Source organism: Herpailurus yagouaroundi, unplaced genomic scaffold, assembly GCF_014898765.1.
Source record: "Herpailurus yagouaroundi ecotype Mexico unplaced genomic scaffold, PumYag 159, whole genome shotgun sequence".
Taxonomy (NCBI): domain Eukaryota; kingdom Metazoa; phylum Chordata; class Mammalia; order Carnivora; family Felidae; genus Herpailurus; species Herpailurus yagouaroundi.
Window position 1 is genome coordinate 25549764 of NW_024412400.1, and position 21748 is coordinate 25571511.

Sequence of the window (21748 nt, forward strand, 5' to 3'; positions counted from 1 at the left end):
CCTACTCTAGTTCACAATCTAACGTAATTTTAACACGTTATCTTGTCTCATTGAATTTATCCTTATTGACACGGTGTGGTGGCCAGAACTTATATTGGTTCTTCTCTATACTGATGTTTCCCCACTTCCCCTGAGCGTCCAGTCTCACTGGTATCTATCCAACCTGCAAAGGCCTCTCTCTTTCCTCTCTGTCCCAGATGGGTTTCTCAGCCCTGTTCCTTCCCATCCTCCAACACGGCACACATGTCAGTATGTAAGTCTTGGCTAAAAGTTTCAGGTGAAAATAAGGAAACATGTTTATATTGAGGACTAATCACCTAACTCCGAAAATCCCTCTGGCAACCCCTCCTGCCCCCACTGGAAATCCCTCCTGGATCATCTTGCTCTTCAGGACTTTACCATATCATTTGGCCCATCTCTTCCTCAATACCCCCCTCGTATCCAGATCCCCCTCATTTTATCATGGAGAACAATCACGCTCTCCACTCCTATCTTAGTATGGAGTATGCCTGCACATCCTCTAACGCTGGTATGCACCAGTTATTGGAAAATAACTAGAATATGAAAGGGAGCATTTTGTGTGTATGTGTGAGATTCAGGAGGAACCTGGGCCTCCCTAGGCTTTAGGCTCCTACAAGGAGGAATACCAGTTAGTGGAATACTTGTGGCCTCTCTCTATGCCTCAGTCATTTTTCCCTAGGGATGAAGGATGTCTACCATTATTGATATGTTTGGGATAAGGACTGAGGATGTTGCCCCTTCCTCAGTCCCTCCCTCCTGAGACACAGCTGCCTAGAGGTCCATACCACGGTCTTGCAGCTCAGTGGAATAAGTTCAGCTCAAGGGAGTGGGGCATCTGGTACATGGGGTAGGATTACTGAAAAAGAGTGGAATTGATGAAGGGCACCTGGGTTGCTCAGCTGGTTAAGCATCCGACTCTTGGTTTTAGCTCAGGTCATAATCTCATAGTTCTTGAGATCCAGCCCCATGTCGGGCCCTGTGCTGGCAATGCAGAGCCTGCTTGGCATTCATTCTCTCTCCCTCTCTGGGCCCCTCCCCACTTGTGCTCTCTCTCTCTCTCTCTCTGTCTCTCAAAATAAATAAATTAATTAACTTTTTAAAAAAGAGTGGAATTGATAAGCAGAGTAACTCCTGCAGATGGAAGCTTTTGGAGGGTCAGGCCGCGTATCTTAAGGTGGGTTTTCCCATTAAGAGACACTGAAATAAGGATTTGAGTGTAAGCAGTTTACCTGCACCAGTAGGGAGTGGGAAGGAGATGTGGCCATTAAAGATGTATTATAAAGCCAGCTACCACTGTGGGTGATTAGAGTAATCCCACAGTAAGCTCTAGGAAATGGTATGGAATTTACACCTCAGAGTTATCCTATTGTAGAGGATGAGGGAGCTGAGGCATCTATACTCCCAGCAGTCATTGATTGAGGACCGCTCCCTGGGGATGACTTTCTGGACTGCCCCACATCATAAAGCATCCTTCTTCAGCTTTTAGGAAAAACCCTCAGGCAAAGAAATGCAGATACTGACAGTTGGAAGTTCTTCAGGGGCTCCCTGAAGCTGTAAGGCCAGAGGGAGGTGGGAGGGACCAGAATACTCTATGTCACTACCAGAGACTCTGATGTTGAAGGGTGGATTTGGCATCTCATCTCCTTAGTTGTGCTTTATCTTTATTGTGCAACTTAAGGATTGAGGGAATCAAATTTCGGGCTTTGGCAAAATTTGTTTACTGATCATCTAATCTTATGACTATTAGATGTAGCTAGTTTTCAGAGGTCACAGGTCCCAGCCCATCTCCCAAGGGTCCCCTACAGCTGCCTTTCTGTAGGTCCTCTGTAGATAGGGCTACCTGCCTGCCAGACCGCAGCTGTCTCCTCAAGACAAGGGCTGTATTCCCATGACTAGCAGCCGCACTTCCAGCAGGACCAATCATCCCATGTCCATGTGAAATGGCATTTCTACTCCTTCCTATCCTGGAGTCTTCCAGGAGAGAAGCGAGGGCTGAGAAGAGCTGAAAAACGGAGCAACTAATTGATGTGATCAGTGCTCCAAAAATCCTTTGGAGAAACCGATAGTGTTCATTCCATCAAGATTAGTCAGTTGTACTTGGTAATGGAAGGGCATAGAGGGCCAGATGGAGGAAAGGGAGAGTCAGAGAAAAGCTGCCACAGGAGCATGGATGCTGTAAAAACAGTTTTGATCAGAGATGAGAAAAAGAGAAGCTGAAGGCAAGATAAGGAAAGCAAGGAAATCACAACATAACCATGGACCAAACAGCAAGAACAACAAAAAAAGTAAAGAACTCCCCTGGTCAAAAGAGCAGAACTAGTAGACAGAATGAGAAGGAGGAAAAGTATCGAGGGGAGAAAGGAAAAGGAATTACATTGAACAAGGTGTATTGTCCTACATCATATAGGATCAAACCATCCTGCCATGTGGATTCAAAAAAAGATCTGTGAGAAGCAAAGAATAGTTCAAGAACTGGTCCAATGAGGACTCTCCTAGTTCCAAGTAACAACAGAAGACTACTGGAAATGTTTAAATGTTTGCTACTCAGAGAGTGGTCCACCGATCAGCATCAGCATCCCCTGGGAGCTCATTAGGAATATAGAATCTCAGGCCCCACCCTAGACCTACCAAATCAGAATCTGCATACAATCCCTAGCTGATTTGTGAGCACAGTGAAATTTGAGGCCTGCTGGATTAAATCAAAATATTAAGAGATGTCTCATGGACTCTGAGGACAAGGATCTAGCAAGACCTTGAGAACAAACTGGAACCAGCAACTTGAATACTATCAAGATATTCCATCTATCTCTTGCTTCTCCTTCTGAACAATAAAGTCCAATCATAAAAGTGAAGATCAAACTCTTGGGAATCAAATCTTCCAATTGTCAGTTTTCTCTACTTTTAAAATGATCATTGTGGATAAAATCAAAGCAGAATCCACAGAGAACAGAATTTGAACACTTGGTTACACTGTGAGGAGAAGGTTGAATTTCTATTAGAACTAAATGGAGACATCTGTTTTGTTTAAATTAAGGATCTGTAAGTATCAGCCAGGGACCAAGTTGACAGCCATTTCTATAATAAAGCAATAAATCATGGGGATGGTTAAGGAAGCAAGGAACCCCACATTCTCACTTGGTTCAACCAATTAAGCAATAAGCCATCTGGGTCCTTTTGTTAATTACTGTCAAACACAACTCACACAATTGAATTCTGCCTTTTATTTAATTATATTAATTTATTCCAGCAACTTCAAACACAATGCCAATAATTAAGTTCATTAAAAAAAATAGAGGTCTTGTTTAATTTTTATTTTGCAACTATTAATACCATTTACAAGGTTGACATCTGAGAATGTTTAGCTCCATCTCAGTCTCAGGATGTTAGGGGAATTTGCTTTAAATATAATCATGTCTGAAGGAAGAAGACAGTGTCCAAAATCTCTTCTCTCAATGGGATGATGAATCTATCCAGATCAGCACTATCCAAATAAAACTGTTTGCAGTGATAGAATGTTCTATATCTGTGCTCTCCAATACAGTAGCCACTAGGCACAGGAAGCTATTGAGCACTAGAGATGTGACCAATACAACTGAGGAACTGAGTTTTAATTTTTTTTTTAATTCTAATGAACTTACATTTAAACAGCCACGTGCAGCTAATGGCTACCGTAGACAGCACAGGTCTGGAGCATATTCTAAGGAGGGAGAAGTGCAGCAGGCCATTGACTTAAGCTGGTAGAAAAAAATATGTTAATTATGATAGGCCTTGTTTACAAACCCTCACTTCCTACCTACTTTTTCTTATTTGAAACGCACTGAGTTCTGAGACAGCCCAGAGGAGATCAGTATCTTCAAAGGGAGGTTTCCTAGCTGACCATGTGAAGTGAAATGGGCATAAATGGTGTCTTCTTAACAGCAGAACCAACCCCACTCCACAGCTCTTTATGGACAAACTAGGTAGGCCAGGTCACAGCCAGGAGAGCCTTTCAGCTCTTGCTAGCACTGGCTCTGCTCTAGCAGAGGCACGCTCTTCCCACAGTTGTGGACATTCAACCTGCAGGCACATTTGGGGGACTGAGGCTCAGAGATGGCCACATCAGCCCTAACGAACATTAACTCCCAACTCTGGTTCCTCTCGTGTGAATTTGGGCTCAGATGCTGGCATTCCCCTACTGTGGAGGTTTGCCTCTTTGCAGAGGTTGCTATTTCTGATCCAGTCCATGCAAACCCTGTAACAGGGCATCAGGAGAGCTTCTCCACTGTATACACCTTGTTATTGGGAATGCTTAGTCTGAGCTGACCCAACGCCAATGACTAATGAGAAATACACTGCATGAGATTCTGGTTGGGGTTAACCAAGCTAGAGAAGGGCTAGGGCAGGGTGAATGGAGGTAGAAAGTCAGGAGGAAATTCTCATTTACATGAAAACATCCTATTCCAGGCGTGCTGACTCTTTGCAGCTGCCAGGCTGAGCTGGAGAATTGGGTCAAAGCTTTTCCATCTTCTCTTCAACCCCGTTCTTTGCTCAGTGGCTTCCCTTCCTTCTTCTGAGCTATGGCTCAACCAGTGAACATGGAATTTGTCCTAATGAACTTAATCCAAAGTTTTGGGGATGTCAGGCCTTTACACCCTTCTCACACTTTAACTTTCATGGTTGGCTACACAGATAGTTCAAGGTAAGGCCATTTGCAAAAAAATTATCAACCGGATGTATGTATCCTGGAGGTGTTGCCCAAGACGGTCCATGCCTCTCCTTTGTCAGAGATAAAAGCAATTCTCAAGTGCATGATGGAAAACAAAATAAAACAAACAACAATCTTCTGTACTACATAATGACCATCATCCAGTGATAAAGACAATGAGACAATGAATCCTTTTTTTTTTTTTTCTAAAACAGCCAACAGTCAATGCAATAAGGGGCGAGAAGGAAAGACTTCCTATACTCATTCATGGAGTTTTCTTCTCTACTATCACCAGGAGCGCAAACACAAAAGGGTCAGCTTCATGAAATATATATGCTCTTTTAGTTCCCTTGGGGATGAACTGTAATGGCTAAACTTCTCTTTTCCGTTTGACATAGGCATTCATCGTTCATCCACAGTGTAGATGTTGTCAAATCGCCACAGCTGGCTGGCTTTTCCATCACACTGGCGCAGGTACAAATCTTTGCTGTTTTCCTGCACCACAGCTTCCATGCATTTCCCAGAAAGAATGTGAACAATCATTCCATTCTGAAAAAACAGAAAAGACGAGGGAAAAAAGTCATTTCCCTGCAATCAGTAGGCAAAGAAGGATATTTCTAAGATTTGTGTTAATCATTACGAGAATTACAGAGGTGGTGTGAACTCGCCTAGTAAGGAACTGCATTATGTTGGTTAGTGTAAAAATAATTTAGGTAAATATATATAATATAAATATATTATGAATATAAATATCATTTGAAACCTTGAGATCATTAATTCAATTACTTTATTGAGATTGTATAATTGTGCCATTTCTTAGAGAGTTCTGTTTAGTAACAGGCCAGTGTATAGAGCATGTTCAGTCTTTATACCATATTGGTGAAATTCATTGTTATCACTGTGCTTGTACATTTCTGCTTTCAAAATGATTTAGTTTGATCTCTGCCCACTGTGACTCCTGCAATTTAGTACTGTTGCCACCACGTCGCAGTAGAGAGTAAAAGCTCAAGGATACACTGAGGGCCCAAGGCAGCCATGTTTCAAAGACTATAGCTGCCTCCTGCTCAAAGTCCACCGGACTTAATACTGAATCTAGCCATCCCTTCTTTGACAAAAAATTGATTTCTTTATGAAAAGTTAAACATTTTAACCACCAATGCCGATAATGTCCATTTGCTTATGTACTTTTGAGATAGAATTCACATACCATAATATTTACTCCTTTAAAGTATACAACTTGATGGTTTTTAGTATATTCACAGAGTATATGCAACCATCACTGTAAAAAGAAACCCACTATCATTAACAATCACTTCCTGTCCCTCCCTTCCAGCCACTGGAAATCACTAATTTGCTTTCTATATTTATGAATTTGTTTATTCTGGACATTTCCTAGAAGGGTAGTCATATAATAGATAGCCTTTTGTGATTGACTTCTTTCACTTTGTATGATATCTTCAAGGGTCATCCATGTTGTAGCATACATGTTACCTAATTTTTTTTCTTTGTATTGTAGTAAAAATAGGTAAGATAAAACTTACCATTGTAACCATTTTAAAGGGTAAAGTTCAGTAGTATTAAGTATATTCACATTGTTGTGAAACGTATATTCAGGACTTTTTCATCTTTCAAAACTGAAAGTCTATTATTTATTAACCAACTCTCCTCTCCCCCCATCCCCTGGTAAACACTACTTTCTGTTTCTATGAATTTGACTATTTTAGATACCTTATTTAGGTGGAATCTTACAGAATTTGTCCTTTTGTGACACATTTATTTCACTTAGTGTGATGTCCTCAAGGTTCATCCATGTTGTAGCATGTGATCCTTTTAAGGCTGAATAGTATTCCATTATACACACACACACACACACATACATACATACATACATACACATACATATACATACATACATACCACATTTTGTTTATCTATTCACCCATCGCTGAATGCTTGGGTTGTTTCTACCTCTTGGCTATTGTAAATAGTGCTACTATCAACAGTAGCTGAATGATAATACTTTTTTAATGTTTATTTATTCTTGAAAGAGAGAGAGAGAGAGAGCACGAGCAGGGTAGGGGCAGAGAGAGAAGGAGACAGAGGACCCAAAGCAGACTCTGCACTGACAGCACAGACCCTGATGTGGGGCTTTAACTCATGAGCCATGAGATCATGACCTGAGCAGAAATCGGATGCTTAACCGACTGAGCCACCCATGTGCCCCATAATACTTTTTTAAAGTCTTAGGTTGTAATGCCTGAAATATACTGGGTATATCTTACTCACTAATCTTGTACTTATTATTTTAACATGCTGTTTCTAAGATGTATCTTATCCACAGGACTTGGTTAGAATGATCCAAGACGTCTTTGAGCATGTATGGGCCCCAAGTCTTAGGTTCACTTGTCACCAAGTAGAGAAGGAAGGGCCTTTCTGTTGCTCGTAAACCACACCACTGAGGTAGTTGGCTGCTTCTGTAACATGCTCCCTGGTCTTACTGGTGACCTGAGCTAATAAACTTCAAAAAGGGACCGTCTCTTCTCTCTGCCACGATCATGGTCAGAGCTTTACAGAGACATGGCAAATGAGTACACTTTAAGATGCTTGCGGTCCAACTTTGCTACAGTGTTGGCTTTACTTCCTCCTGAGGCCTTAATGCCAGGTCACTAAGTTCAACAATAGGGGCTCTGACCTGTATGGTACGATCTGACCCCTTAGAAGACCCTGGGCCACAGTCCCAGCTAGAGGCACTGCTGAGCCCTTCCTGGACAGATTACTTACCTCTTGGAAGTCCCAGTGCTGTTGATGGATAGCAGGCCCTTCCTCGGTGCAGTTCTGAAGAGTCACCTGCTCTTGCCTGATGTCAAGACACAGGTGCTGTGGGCTGCCAAAGCGTATCTCCTTCCTGCCGGTGTGCTTCAGGTGCTGGGACAAAGAGGATGTTTGTTAGCACAGCTAGGAGACCTTCTCCAAAGCTGGAGATGAAGGAAGGGGAGCTCACAACGGGGCTGACGTCAAGTGGCAATCTTTAGATTCTCTTAGGGTCAGCCAACACCGTATCTCATAGCCGAATCCACACATGCAATGCCAGACTGGACCAAGCCTCTGAAATCTGCACGTGCCAGCTGCTGCCACATTCATATTTCTACACTGTGGCATGTTTCTCCATTAGTCTCTCTTACTGCATCATGGTGAGGCCATAAAAGAGTGCCGTGTGTTGTGTGAGTGCACTACCGCAAGAGCAGATGAGGAACACTTCTGAGGCCCAAGGGATCTCTTTCTGGAGAGAGCTGACCTGGCCTGTCACCTGGCCCAAAACGAATTGTCTGTTGCATCTGATGACTCTCACTCATGGTCATTTTTTTCCTCCAGTGTTTTATACGATTGGATTGTGCATATCTTTGCAGAGGGGCTCTCACTGTAGGAAGCCTGTGTGCCCTGGCCGGAGAGCATGCTCTGACAAAACCAATTTCTGTTTATTCCTGCCAAGTGCAACCTGAGTGGATCTTATATTAATTTTGCGGTTGGGAGGCAGTGTTGGCCTCAGTGATCTGCGCATTCACATGGGGCCTCGTGCTTAGAAGGGGTTAGTGTTCTTGGTTTAATGTATTTGGTTTAATGCTCTCCTGTTACTATCTTGAAATCCTTTTTGGTTTTGTTTTTGCTTTTGTTTTTGTTTTGTTTTGTTTTTTGAGATAAGGCACAAGTGAAAGAAGGGCAGAGAGAGAGGAAAAAGAGAGAGAGAGAAAGGCAGGGCTCACCTGATGTGGGGCTCAAACCCACGAACTGTGAAATCATAACCTGAGCCAAAGTTAGATGCTTAACAAATTGAGCCACCCAGGCGCCCTATCTTGAAATTCTTTTTTTTTTTTTTAACGTTTATTATATTTGAGAGAGAGTGTGAGCAAGGGAGGGGCAGAGAGAGAGACGACACAGAATCCGAGGCAAGCTCCAGGCTCTGAGCTGTCAGCACAGAGCCCCACGTGGGCCTCCGACTCATGAACTGTGAGATCATGACCTGAGCCAAAGTCAGATGCTTAACCGACTGAGCCACCCAGGTGCCCCAAGATGTTACACAGTTTTGAAATTCTTAATAATTGTTGAACTGTGGGCTCCACATTTTCACTTTGCGCTGGGCCCCAAAATTAGATAGCCATTCCCGCTTGAGGATTCTCACACCACACAATTCATATAAATTTGAATCCTAAACCCATATTAGATGCAGACTTGTGGTTAAAAAAATTTTTAAGAGTTATTTTTTCCTATACAAAGACCCTGTGGAGACAGACAACCTTCCCTGTCATCTTCCTGTGGCAGTGGGTGGATTTTTCTAGTCAAACTTTTCACAGGTAAGTTACTCTTTGAAGGTCAAAACTGGCTTTCTATGGCATCTCATTTCCAACTTCTCATCTGTCAAAGGCTGCAAGTAGGCTCCCACTGATTACTGCATGTAGCTAATGGCTCATGTATCCTGAGGCAGGATAGCTTGGCCAATGCCCTGTGGCTCTATTTTCAGATGCCTCTTGATTTGTGGCCCCTGGAGATTTCCCTTTGTTACAAATTCACTTACTTATGTGTTTCTTCTTAATTTTTTATCTGGCATATCTAGGTGCTTTTAGGAAAACGGCTTTCAGCTTATCCAGCTCACAATTTTGCTAGATATAGAGGTCCTTGCTAGTCCCCTCTTCCCCACCAAGAATCAGAAAACCCACAAAAGCGAACATTCTGTTCGCATGCCTGAGACTGCATTATTCCCGGTTGCAGAGGAGGAAACCAAGACTTGGAGGGTTTAAGAAGCCTCTGATGTCATACAGCTAGAAAGTGGTGAGCTCTTGCCACCATATTACACTGCTTCCTCACTTAGCACTTTATATCTGTATCCTTCTCCCCTGTGTCAGGTGTAAATGCCTTTTGCTGTGTTCCAGAACACTGGTAAAAGGCAAAACGGAAAGAGGCCACATGGGTCCTAAGAACCTGCTTCCCCATGTGCCCTCCAGATACAGGCCTCCCTGACCCCAGCCCAGCCCCCTCCCCGCCCCCCACCTCCAGGATCCCAGAACCTGCTTTGCCAAGCCTGGCCTCACCGGTCCTCCCTCCAAGACATGTTCTGGCATTTGCCCCCAGGCTCTCGGGGCCTCATCTGACTCATTTGATCAATATCTCTAGGAACTCGTACTTTGTTACTTATTTTTACCACAGGCCTTTGGGATATGACACCTTAATGCAAAGGCCCCTGTCACAGGCTAAAAGAGATTTGGGGGCGGGCTAGGCCTTTCTAGGTTCACCCAAGTTGTGAAAAGAAGTGGACCCACTGACCCTCAGCCAGCATCTCTGAGTCTTCCCACCACCTTGGGGAGTTATTCTGTGATGGCAGCTTTGAAGAGAAGCTTAGCCTAAGATACAAAGAGATCTTCCTGATAAACAAGGGGTCTTCATGGATGCTGGAATGACCCTGCTGCATCGAAAGCCTTTCTCTGACTCAATTACCTTCTTCTCATCTCAGATACTTGAGGGCGTAAAATTTACCAACCCCTGGGGTGCTGCAGGAGGAAATATGGTTCTATCCTTTCACCCATTCCTTTAGCTTCTGGGAATTATGAACTAGGGATTTTAGAGCGCCAGGGACCATAGGGGGCTTCATGGGAATCTATGAACCCTGGAAATTGTTAAAATTTTGTGTAGCTGTGCTTATATGTGTTGTTGTTGTGTTTTTTTTTTTTTTTTTTTCTGGGAAAGGGTCCTTAGAATTTATTACCTTCTTAAATGAACCATGTGACCTATAATAGTCTAACTCCTTGTCTAATGTCTGGTCTCTTAGCATTCAAGCTCCACTCCTTCACCTTATATCCTTGCTCTACTTCTGGGCAAGCTCTTAAGAAAGCCCCGTGCTTTCTTCTTTGGTGCTGGTGGGAAGTTCAATCCAGGTAAGCCCAGCCAGAGCTTGGGAACCCTCACCTGCCCAACCCCCCCACCAACCACATAAGAGCCAAAGTCAGCCGCCCCTTCTTGCTGTCTTGCTGTCTTGCTTGTCTTGCTTGCTTGGGAGCCTGTCCTGCTCCACTAGGAAGTCTCATTAGGTGAATAATGATGCTTTCCATTCTCTGTTGTTGCATGTGGGGAGTCATCAGTTTCAATATCTGAACCAAATTTGGGGTCAGGGGTTGATCTTGCCCCCCCCCCCCAGGGCAACCACTAGGTACAACCTAAAAAGATGAGGAAGCACAGGGAGGGATGGAGGGCCCTACTAGGCCTTCCTAGGCCTACACTTTAACCAGGTGCCACCTGGATTTCTTGATGTCAATTTCAAATAGTCTGTCCTGTGGTGAACCTTCTATATCCAAGAACAGGAAACTTGGCTCAAGGAAAGGCCTCCCCCTGTGGGCAGGGTGCCTGTCAGGCATGTTCAGCATCTCTCTTCGGCTGCCCTTTGGGCCATTAGCTTTTTCTGTCACCAGGGCAGCCCCATCCATCTTGGGTAATGACAGGTCTGGCCACACTGCAGAGTGGGGCCTCGGGGAAAGTTGTGCAGTTTGTCTTCATTGCTGCATTTCGGTCCTTCCCCAGCAGTCATCAGAGCCCTTTCTCCTGGGGAGAGGCCCCATCAGCCCTGGCATCCCAGTACAGCTTATGTGCTGTTCCCCAGGGGTATTTGTACTCTCCCCTTTCCATCTGACTGTGGAATGAAAGACTTTCTCCTTGTGGAAGGAATCCCACGGACCAAATTGCTCTGTGCCTGGGAAATCTTCTGAATGACGCCAGTGCTCTGCAGCTTGGAGCCAGGGACCCCATCTGTGTGGAAGCCCTCCTCTAGCAAGTGCATCAGATGGTTGGCCGAGGCCACGAGGCCTATCTGCTCCAAATCCAGCCCTCCTTCTCTGCTTCACACACACACACACACACACACACACACACGTGCATATGCAGAGACACCCACACAGACAGACAGATACATGCACAGAGACACAGACAGACAGACAGACATGCACACACCAGGCCTCTGTTGTGCAGTAAAGATCCCCCTCTGTGAACTCTGGCTCCCATAGAGCCCCGTTAAATCCTGGAAAGCCACAATACATCTGCATGGGAGGACTCAGAATCAGAGGACTGAGACAAGACTGTAACCACAAGTTGTGGATTGGAGGCACCACTGTAAGTGGGGAACACACTCTGGGGTCCCCTTTCCTCCTCAGTGCTTCTGTGCCTACAGCGCCCACTTGGATGACCCATATTACCCCATCTCTGGTTCTAGCTGGCTGAGGATCTCTAGCTGGTCCAGATGTTTCAAGTGGTGCCCTGATAGAAATGTGTGTCAATTTCTTTGACCTCTGATTAGAGATTTTTAATTTAAATAGGGAAGTTTTCCACAAACTCCAGATTTCCAATGTCTTTTAAATTTGGGGGCTAATCTCATAATACTGGACCCACTTACAAAAGAGAAAACATGTGTTGAGGCTGGGGGACGGGCATAGCTGTCCTTTCTGATGGGCACGTGTTCCTCAGGCATAGCAGCCTCCACCCAGCTCACTGTGCTCATCCCTGCCTGACCCTGGGGATATCTGAGTTTGCAACCCCTGGGTCAGTCACTCTCTGAGCCTCAGTTTCCTCATCTGTTAGATGAAAGCATTGGCTAGATAGTCTCTATTTGCTTCAGGCTCGGATGCTTGTATTCTCTGATGATGGCCCATGTCTGTGATTGTGCCTGGGGGCGGCGTGGGCAGAGCTGGGATGGGTCATTGTGGTGGGAGACGTGGCACCACTGAAAGGAGGTGCCCCAAAGGGAAGTGAGGAGCATCCCAGGAAAACCATTCTTAGGTCTTGCCCGGATGTTACCCACCTGTTGCTGCCGGCTGTCACTGCAAGGAGCTAGCATCATGGTGCAGCCCAGGATGTCCCCCTCTTCCTGGCAGTCAACACAGAAGCCAAGTCCGGTGTTGTGGAGCTGAAAGTGGACATCCATACAGAAGTGAACCCCGCCCTTCACTGTTAAGACACCCTCCATCAGGCGCTAGTCCTCCTCTCCTCCTTCCCTGCAGTGTAGCTCACGGTTCCAGGTTCAGGCCACAGAAATAAGCAAGGTCAAGCTAAAGCCTCTAATCCCAATGGACAGGAGGCAGACCACATCTGTCATGATGAAAGGACCTGAAACAGGTTTTGGGGTAACCCAGTCACCTCCCTCAGGGCAGGCATGGAAGCCTCTGAGGCTCCCCTGACCTTGGGACTGTGTGGCCAGGGTCATGGACAAACATCTGAGTATCCAGTTTCTGTATTGGGAGGCTGCCCATCCCCTCCCCTTCCTCCTCATCTTCCCAGGGGCATGCCTTGCCTTTCCAGAGAACCTGGGCCTGCACTCAGATGGATAAAGCTCAGGGTAGATGTTGGCCAGAAACCAGTGGAACGTCCGACAACCCAGTCTCCTTTGCAGCTGCAGGCGTTCTGTGCAGTCTGGCTTCTCAGCCTGATGGAGGAGAAAGACATGGGCACTGGGTGGGGAAAGGCTGACTGTTCACCACAATTCACACATGGGGGAGGGACAGAGGTAGCTGGGAAGAAGCTGAAGGATTGGGACAGAGTGAGGGGACCAAGGCCACGGTTCCCTAGGGCCGTAGCCAGGTGGGGAAAGTCATGTGTTAGGGGAAGAAGTTTAGAAGGGACAGAGTAGGATGGTCCTCCCTACAGAGAGCTGTGGAACCAGCAGTGTGGTTGTGAGAGCACTCCCTCCCCAATCCTTCACATCTTCAGTCTACAAAGACGATTATACCTGTGCTTTAAGGACTTTTTGTGGAAGCTGGCAAAATGGCAGGGCTTTGCACCTAGGCTGGTGTGCTGCAGCACCATAATGAGCCATATGGAGGCAGGAACTGACCCAAAGGCAACTGAGAGGAAATAAGCTAGGAAATTGTGGGGTGGGATGGGGGCAAGACAAGTTTACTTTTCTTCCCCTCTAAGTGCCCAATTTCCTCCATTACCATTAATAAATCATTCCTTTGGGCTACTCTATCCCCTTTCCTTGAGATTCTCCTTTATAATACAATTGTCCTGGGATGGGTGTCAGGTAAATCCTTAACACTCGAGTATAAATTTATACATTTGGCTATATTGATAAGATACAAGGAAACCTACCTATACATTTAGTATTAAATCGTGGATATCTTGAGGGAAGACAGAGGTGCTAAGAAGGGGTAGGAAGGACCAAAAATAAAAACAAAAAAGAGAGATCATATTTCCTGGGGTAAGGAGAGGAAAGGAGAGGGGGCTGGAACAAGAAGTCCATGTCAGAGTTCCAGTTTGATGGCCTTTAGTCTGGCAGTTAAACACTGGGCTAACAGGCTGAATGAAGTGATTCCACTTTTTCCATCTTTTACTCCTCAGATATAAATGGTCTGGATCTGCCATACTGACATGCTCTCGGTATGCTTCCCAGACTATGATCCCCTGAGCACCTGGCTCAGAAATGCCCACGGAACTTGTTAAAAATGCAGGTTCCTAGGCCCTATACCAGAGACTATGATTCAGTAGGTTGGGCCAGCAACCCTGGAATCTGCATTTTGACCGTTTCTCCTGCTGAGTTTTATCCACAGAAAGTTTGGGAACAACTTCTCTAAGGCAGGGATGTCTTGTTTATTCAGCACACCTGCCTACCATTAAACCAAAGAGATCTATTACTCTTTAAGGAAATTAGTGTAAGTTTTTTATGGTTTCTTGGCTTTCTTAGTGTTCGTTTGAGACCTCACCAGTCATTCTGCAGGGCTAGACTTTGCTACCAAAGCAGGAACATGGCTTCATGAATTTTCCATCACCTTCACCTTTCTCAGTGGTCAAAGTGGCAAATCTCTCCAGCCTTTTGTTTGATCTCAAATGAGGGGCATATGCTGACAATGAACTTTCCCTTCTGTACAACCAAACTTGACAGAGGAAAAACAAGAGAATGTTAACTCCTCCAACAGTGAAACCCTGACCTTGTCTTTTGGGTGCCTATAATTTCTGTATCTCAAAATCCATGTGAGGGTTTGGATAGAAGGATAGAAATTGTAGAACAAAATTAATTTTTAGCTACTTAAATTTAAACTAAGAGCACAAAGTTAACGTCTCCACCTTCAGGGAGGCAGTGATATTATTAAAATCTTAACATCGATGTCAACCATAGGACATTTCCAAAACATGAATTAAGAGGAATGTTCCAAAAAAAAAAAAAAAAAAAAGCCAGAAAAACAAATGTCTTCTCATTTACCAGTAGGAGGTGCCATTGTCCTTGTGAAAGTCATCAGATGACTAGATGGCGGGGAGATTTGTGGATCAGAGAATGGAACACACCCAGCAGTGTGGGCAGGCTGGTGAGGGGGCCTATGGGAGTTGTCCCAAGACCTTTGTGGGTCATGGAAATCTTATCTTCGGAGCCCCCACTCCCAGCCTAGCAAACAGTAACGGGAACCCAAGTCTCAGGCTGAATAGTATTTATGTGCCAGTTCCACGAGAATTGTGCTACGTGGCAGTTGAAGATGTGCTGTTTGTGGACATTAATGAAACGTTTAAAATTTTAAATTTTTTGTGGCTTGTTTTGGATCTTTTATGTTTATATTTATACTTCTATTTGCTTCGTGTCTTGGATGATTCCACAGTTTGAGTGCTTTGCTCAGGAGGAAAGGGTGCTCTGAGACCCGTCACTGCTTATTCCCTGCCCACTCTGCACTCTGGCCCCACGATAAAGGATTGCAGCCCATAGATGTCCCACAGACCTCAGGGGGCTCCAGGCCAAGATCAGCTGTGACGCTGTGTGGAGATGCTTGGGACGGACAGGCAGCTCTGCCAGGGAGCCACTTGAGAGGGGCAATTTAAGGGAAGCACAAGCCAGAAGCTTTTGTTTTCCCCTCCAGGTTGGACAGAGAGGCACTCCTTGGCCCAGCCTCCTGCTGGCGGCCCGTGCCCGGCCCAGAGGCCCCTGCCAGGATCTCTCCTTACCTGGCTCAAGGAGAAGGCCTCTGGGCTGTGCCTGTAGAAGGTTTCTTTGAATGAGCCCAGCCAGGTCTCGGCGATGCGAACCTTGTTCCGCAGAGTGGCTTCCTGATCACGGGGGGACTGGGCTTCCTGATTTTGATAGATGTGCCCCACCCGAGAACAGGGAAGGATTTCAACAGAGCCGCCACAGAGCCAGGCCTGCCATAAAAGGAGAAAATAAACATCTGAACACAACTCCAAGGACATGGAGTTAGGGATCCTGACAGGGGCTGGGAAAATGCACAGGAAATCACGAACACAAAATGGTGAAGAGGACGATAGTCCTCGGGGTGCCTCAGAGTTTCCAGATCTGGGAGTTCTGGGCAGGCGAGTAACAGTGCGGGAAGAATGGGTGCAGTTGTCCTGGGAACCAGTGGAGTAAGGGAGCCACATCCATGCAATACCGGAACGGGCCCTTTCCCAAAAGCACATGGACACGTTTGGCACCTTTAGAGATATAGCTGTGTGGATTAGCACCCCTGTTCCCCAAAGCTGCTTCCTCAGGGAAAAAGGGGTCCCTGGTGGTCAGAGAGTTTCTAAAAGCTTGTGAAGTCTCAAGTGGAGAGCAAAGCAAGTCTTCCTTGAACATAGTCTCTCCTTTAGGAGGGTTTTCACAGTTCTCCAGTAAAATTCATTTGAAAGGAAGCCTTTCATTTCATCCTGGGGATCAAGAGGAAAGCGAAAACATTTCTAGCAAAAGGCAGCATGTGGAGTGAAACACACCAAAAACAGAGTTCCCAAACTGTGGGCCATGGTACCCCTGGGGGTGCCCCATCAACCTCAAAGGGCCATGCGGGATATTTTAAATGTTTGAGAAAAACACGGTGACATCTATTGGGTGTTCTGCAAACTACAAGCTTGAGATAATTCATGATTTCCACATAAGATGGCTGCATTTTCGATAATGTACACCTTTACGGGGTTGGGTTTTCAGTGGTTGCTGTGATGAAAAAGCCAGTCTCGTGTTCAAATCGACATGGAACGGGAAATGAAGGTGAGGGTGTCTGGTCTGATTCCAAGGCTTGAGAAGTTGTGCAGTGCCCAACACTAAATTTAGGCACTAAATTTTTAGCGCAAATACTTATTTTTTGGAACTATAGTAGTTCCCCCTTATCCATGGGGGACATGTTTCAAGACCCCCGGCAGATGCCTGAAATCACGGATAGTTCTGGACCCTATATACACTATGTTTTTTCTTATACCATACATACATACATACCCGTGATAAAGTTTAATTTATAAATTAAGCACAGTAAGAGATTAACAATAACTAATAATACAATAGAACAATATCATGATATACTGTAGTAAAAGTTATGTGAATGTGGTTTCTCTCTCTCTCTCTCAAAATATCATCTTATATTGTACCCACTCTTCTTCATGTGCTGATGGGAGATAATAAAATGCCTACGTGATGAGATGGAGTAAGGGAATGACAAGGCATTGTGACCTAGGGTTAGGCTACTACCTGTCTGATGATACCTCAGAAGGAGGATCATCTGCTTCTGGACCAAGGTGGACCATGGGCAACTGAAACCGTGGACGAGGCAGGACCAGTGAGCTCAATGCACAGAACTGTTTGGCATTTGTTTTGGCCTATGGGTGCTATGAATAATGCCTGAGATGCCAAGGGTGCTGTGAACACAGAATGTACAGGAACCCCTGTGCTACAGTGTAGACGGCTGATATGATGCCCTTTCCTATGCACAGGTTGGATAGCTGGTTTCAAGAGGGAGGCTGGGAGCACAATCAAAATAGGGCATGAGAGACGTGGGAAGGGAAAGAAACACACTACATTTCATGACTCGATACATTGCCTACAGCCTTATCCCTGACCAGGGGCATTTCTAATGGCTGCGTCTCAGCTGGGACCTCACATACTACTCCACAGAACCCATCTAGCTCCTCCCTTGGTCCAGGACATACCTTGAGAGACAGTTCGAGGTTTTCACCACCCCGCAGTGACATGAGAGGGTCATATGCACCAGTGTTTTGGAAGTAATGTCTGTCCATGGCCACAACACCACTGGGCACTACAGGGCTCCTAGGCAGAGAGAAGACAGACACAGACTGCAGTTCAGAACCTCAAGTATATCGGGAAGTCTTACCATGTGGGAGCTCCAGTGGCCGAGAGAGTGGACTCTGGTCCCAGATAGACCTCGATGCTTTTAATTGCAAGACTGGAGCCAAGCAACCAGGTCAAAATTCCCAGTATTCTTTTTTTTTTTTTTTTTTAAGATTCATTTGTTCTTGAGAGAGAGTGTGTGAGCAGGGGAGGTGCAGAGAGAGAGGCGGGGAGAGAAGATCTGAAGCAGGTTCTGTGCTGACAGCAGCAAGCCCATTGCGGGGCTCAAACTCACGAGCCGTGAGATCATGACCTGATCTGAAATTGGACGCTCAACCGCCTTAGCCACCCAGGTGCCCCTCAAAATTCCCGGTATTCTATGAGAAGAGAGCTATGGCTGCCTGGGTCCTTTTTACCCCATCCTCAGGTGCTGGTCCTAAAGGGAGGGGCACCGGGCTGCCTCTGAGGTTCCCCTACCCTCTGGTTTGAGCGCGTCTGGACAGACCGCTGGGAACGCCTTGGTTAACATAATACACCCTAAGACAGGCAGCACCAGGCCTGGACAAAGGGAAACAGTCAGGCTTTTTCTTCCCACATCCTGATTTGGGACTTGGGCAGATACCACAGGGAGGGTGGAGGCCGCTGGGGGCCAGGCATGCCAACCCCCTGCCAGAAGCCATGGCCAGCAAAGTGCCTCTTGGTGAACAGTGATGCAGGACAGCTTGAGCCCGAGGTGGGGCACTCCTTCCCCACCGCTGCTGCCCCCGCAGTAGCCTGGAGCTCAAAATCAACTTCAGGGGGACAGAGAGAGGGGTACATGCCTGGATGTTAGACTTCAATATGATATCACTAAGCTGTTACTGAATTTGACTAATTTGCATGGAAGTTTTCTGCTGTTAGTGGCAAGAGAGGTTAAGATAGAAATTACCTAAGTCCAGTTATTAGAAAATAAAGACAGAATTTTTTGCATATCTAAGCTTGTGGCTTATCAAACTTCTGTTAGAGTCATATTCCTTTGGGCAGACTCTTGGAAGGCCTTCATTCCATGTCTCTGTACTAGACATTCAGAAGCCACCTGGATAATTGGTTGGTGTTGGGCAATACATGACGAAAGTCGACCACGGCAGATGGAGGGTGACTGCCCGGGGGTAAACACCACACGATCCCTTGTCCCACGGGCCCTTCTTACAATGTGACATTGATATTGCTTCCCCCTGAGAGGTGGGGTCTAGTCTTCTTCCTTCCCATGAACCTGGATGGGCCTGCGATTATGTTGGAAGTGACCCTGGGTGACTTCTGAGGTTTGGTTATAGAACGGGATACATACTCTGAAACATTATACTGACTGAAAGAAGCCAGACACAAAAGGTCACATATCCTATGATTCCATTTATATGAAACATCCAGAACAGATCAATCCATAGAGATAGACGGTGGCTTGATGGTTGCCAGGCACTGGGGGGAGGAGAGGGTGGGAAACACCACTTAATAGGTATGGGATTTTACTGTAAAGTGATGGAGATGTTTTGGAACTAGATAGAGGTGGTGGTTGCACAACATTGTGAATGTGCTACCTGCTGCTGAATTGTTCATTTTTAAACGGCTCATTTGTGTTACGTGAAATTCACGGCAATAAATTGTTCTTTTAAAGGGGGAGAGGGATACAGCTTGTTTCACCTGGCCTTCTTGAGTGGGATACTTAGTCTTAGAACCCAGTGCCATGGTGTGGCCAGCCCCACGTGCAGTGACCTCAGGGAGAGAGCGGGGGAAGTTCCCACTGAGGTCCCAGCTGATAGCCAGCATGAACCTTCAGACATTCAAGGAGCCTCAGGGGGATTCCAGCCCCACCTCCACGGCCCCTTGAGCCATTTCCTGCCATTCTAGTCTAGTGCATGGTCCTGCTGAGGCCCCAGATACCACGGAGCAGAGACACCCAACCCTGATGCTTCCTTTCATAATTCATGACACACAGAATCTGTGCGCTTAAAAAAACTGTTGTTGTTTTACAGCGAAGTTTGGGTGGTTTGTTACAGAACATAAGATATCTAGAACATCTTCTTAAATAGAATAATTGTCCCAAACCCCAAACACACCCAAAAACCAAAGCAAGCAAGCAACCCCAAAATTTGATATATTTTGAGAGTTACGGTGTCTTAGCATTCACCTGGCTGAATTCTTCCTTTTTAGCAAGAAAGTACTTGAGGTCAGGGAAATTCCAGTGTTAGCTGGAGAGGTAGAGTTAGCTCAAGATCCCAGCTCGGGTTCTCTCACTGCCCCACACAGAGGCATCCACTGACACTCCCTGGAGGAACTTAAGCTGGACCCCATTCCCATAAGAATATAACACTAATAACACCAAGTGTTGCGCTCGGCACTCTCTCCATGGTTTTCACGCAGGAACTCTTTTATTTAGCCTTCCCAACAACCCTTTTGCCCTCAATTCACTGATAAGGAAACTGAGGCACAGAGTAACTTGCTAGGAAACTGGTGGGGCTGGGATTAGATCCCAGGCAGTTTGGCTGCTGAGTCCACCCTGAGGAAGCAGAGGTATAAAGCAGGCTATGTGACAGAACCTTACCTGATTGGGCTGATGGGGGACCGGAGGGCCTTCCTGTCTCGCTCTGGCAAAGGCTCCCAGTGGAAATCCAGCTTCCAGTCCAACACCCCACGCTGCAGGTCCTTGGAAGGGTAATACTGCAAAGTCTTCCAGTCAATCACGTCTATGACTGGAGACACCACCCGGCTCCTGGAAAGCATTGTGGAATCAAATAAGGGATACAAACCATTCACTTGCTGGAGGTTAGAAAGATGATCTACACTTGCACTGCCCAGTATGGGAGCCAGTGGTCACAATATGGTCTGGGTTGAGGTGTGGTGTAAGGGTCAAATACACACTGGATTTAGAAGACTTAGTATGAAAAAAAGATGTAAAAATCTCAGTAATTTTTCCATTCATCGCATGCTGAAATAATAACATTTTGGATATATTGGGCTTGCTAAAATGTATTATTAAAATTAACTTCATCTGTTTCTGTTTTGTAATGTGACTCTTAGAAATGTTTAAATTATATACATGGCTCATTATATTTCTGTTAGTACTGTTCTAGAAAATATGTTTTTGCATGAGGAGCTGGGAGCTCATTTCATTAAATAGCATGCCTGCCTCTTTTTTTTATTTAAAAACATGTTTTAATGTTTATTTATTTTTGAAGGAGAGAGAGACAGAGTGTGAGTAGGGGAGGGGCAGAGAGAGAGAGAGAGACAGAATCTAAAGCAGGCTCCAGGCCCTGAGCTGTCAGCACAGAGCCTGACGCGGGGCTCGAATTCACAAACCGCGAGATCGTGACCTGAGCCGAAGTTGGACACTCAACCGACAAAGCCACCCAGGCGCCCCCCTGCCTCTTTCTTTTTTCACAAACCTCTGTTGATAACACTGAAAGACAGGTGAATGGGGTTCTAGGCTCAGCTCTGCCACTAATGGGCTGTGTGATCTTGAGACAGCTGCCATACCTCTCTGGGCCTTGGTTTCCTCCTTTGTAAAGCAGGAGGTTGAACCACGTCCCACAAATACCTTTCTCATCAGTAACACTCTAGGACTATGGCTATTGACTTCTTTTGGGGTCTTTTCCCCTTTGAAAAGTGTAGACTCCTCTTCAGAAAAATAATCATAGGCACATATCCAAAGTATTATGCATAATTTCAGAAGGTTCATGGGCCCCTGCTCTAGGGTCTGTTTCTTGTTCCTGTATTATACAACTTGATTGGCCTGAGGAATCAGGTTTGCCAAGCCCCAGATGTGTCCCTGATGTTAATGCAAGTGTATGTGGGCACATGGTGTCTACAAGCAAATGGCGGTCCTGCGTCTAGACTTATTTGCTTGTTCATTTACTGATGGCTGTTGGTGACGGTATTTTATCCTTTTGTGTGATTGTTGTTTGTTTTGTTCTGCTTGCAACAGCCTGGGATATGACCTCAGGGAGGGTAAT

General features: G+C 45.7%; 1 protein-coding gene across 2 annotated transcripts in view; it reads right to left on the reverse strand.

Annotated features, from left to right (window-relative positions):
• Positions 1 to 3222: 3222 nt before the first annotated feature.
• GALNT15 (polypeptide N-acetylgalactosaminyltransferase 15) overlaps positions 3223 to 21748 on the reverse strand; it is a 47488-nt gene continuing 28962 nt past the window's right edge. For both annotated transcript variants that reach the window (XM_040480122.1, XM_040480123.1), the window contains exons 4-10: positions 20341 to 20508; positions 17624 to 17741; positions 15662 to 15856; positions 13029 to 13160; positions 12540 to 12644; positions 7487 to 7630; positions 3223 to 5254 (exon numbers count right to left, since the gene is read on the reverse strand). In XM_040480122.1, coding sequence (XP_040336056.1) covers positions 5108 to 5254; positions 7487 to 7630; positions 12540 to 12644; positions 13029 to 13160; positions 15662 to 15856; positions 17624 to 17741; positions 20341 to 20508 — 1009 coding nt within the window. In that variant the 3' untranslated portion in view covers positions 3223 to 5107. The remainder of the gene's footprint in view (positions 5255 to 7486; positions 7631 to 12539; positions 12645 to 13028; positions 13161 to 15661; positions 15857 to 17623; positions 17742 to 20340; positions 20509 to 21748) is intronic.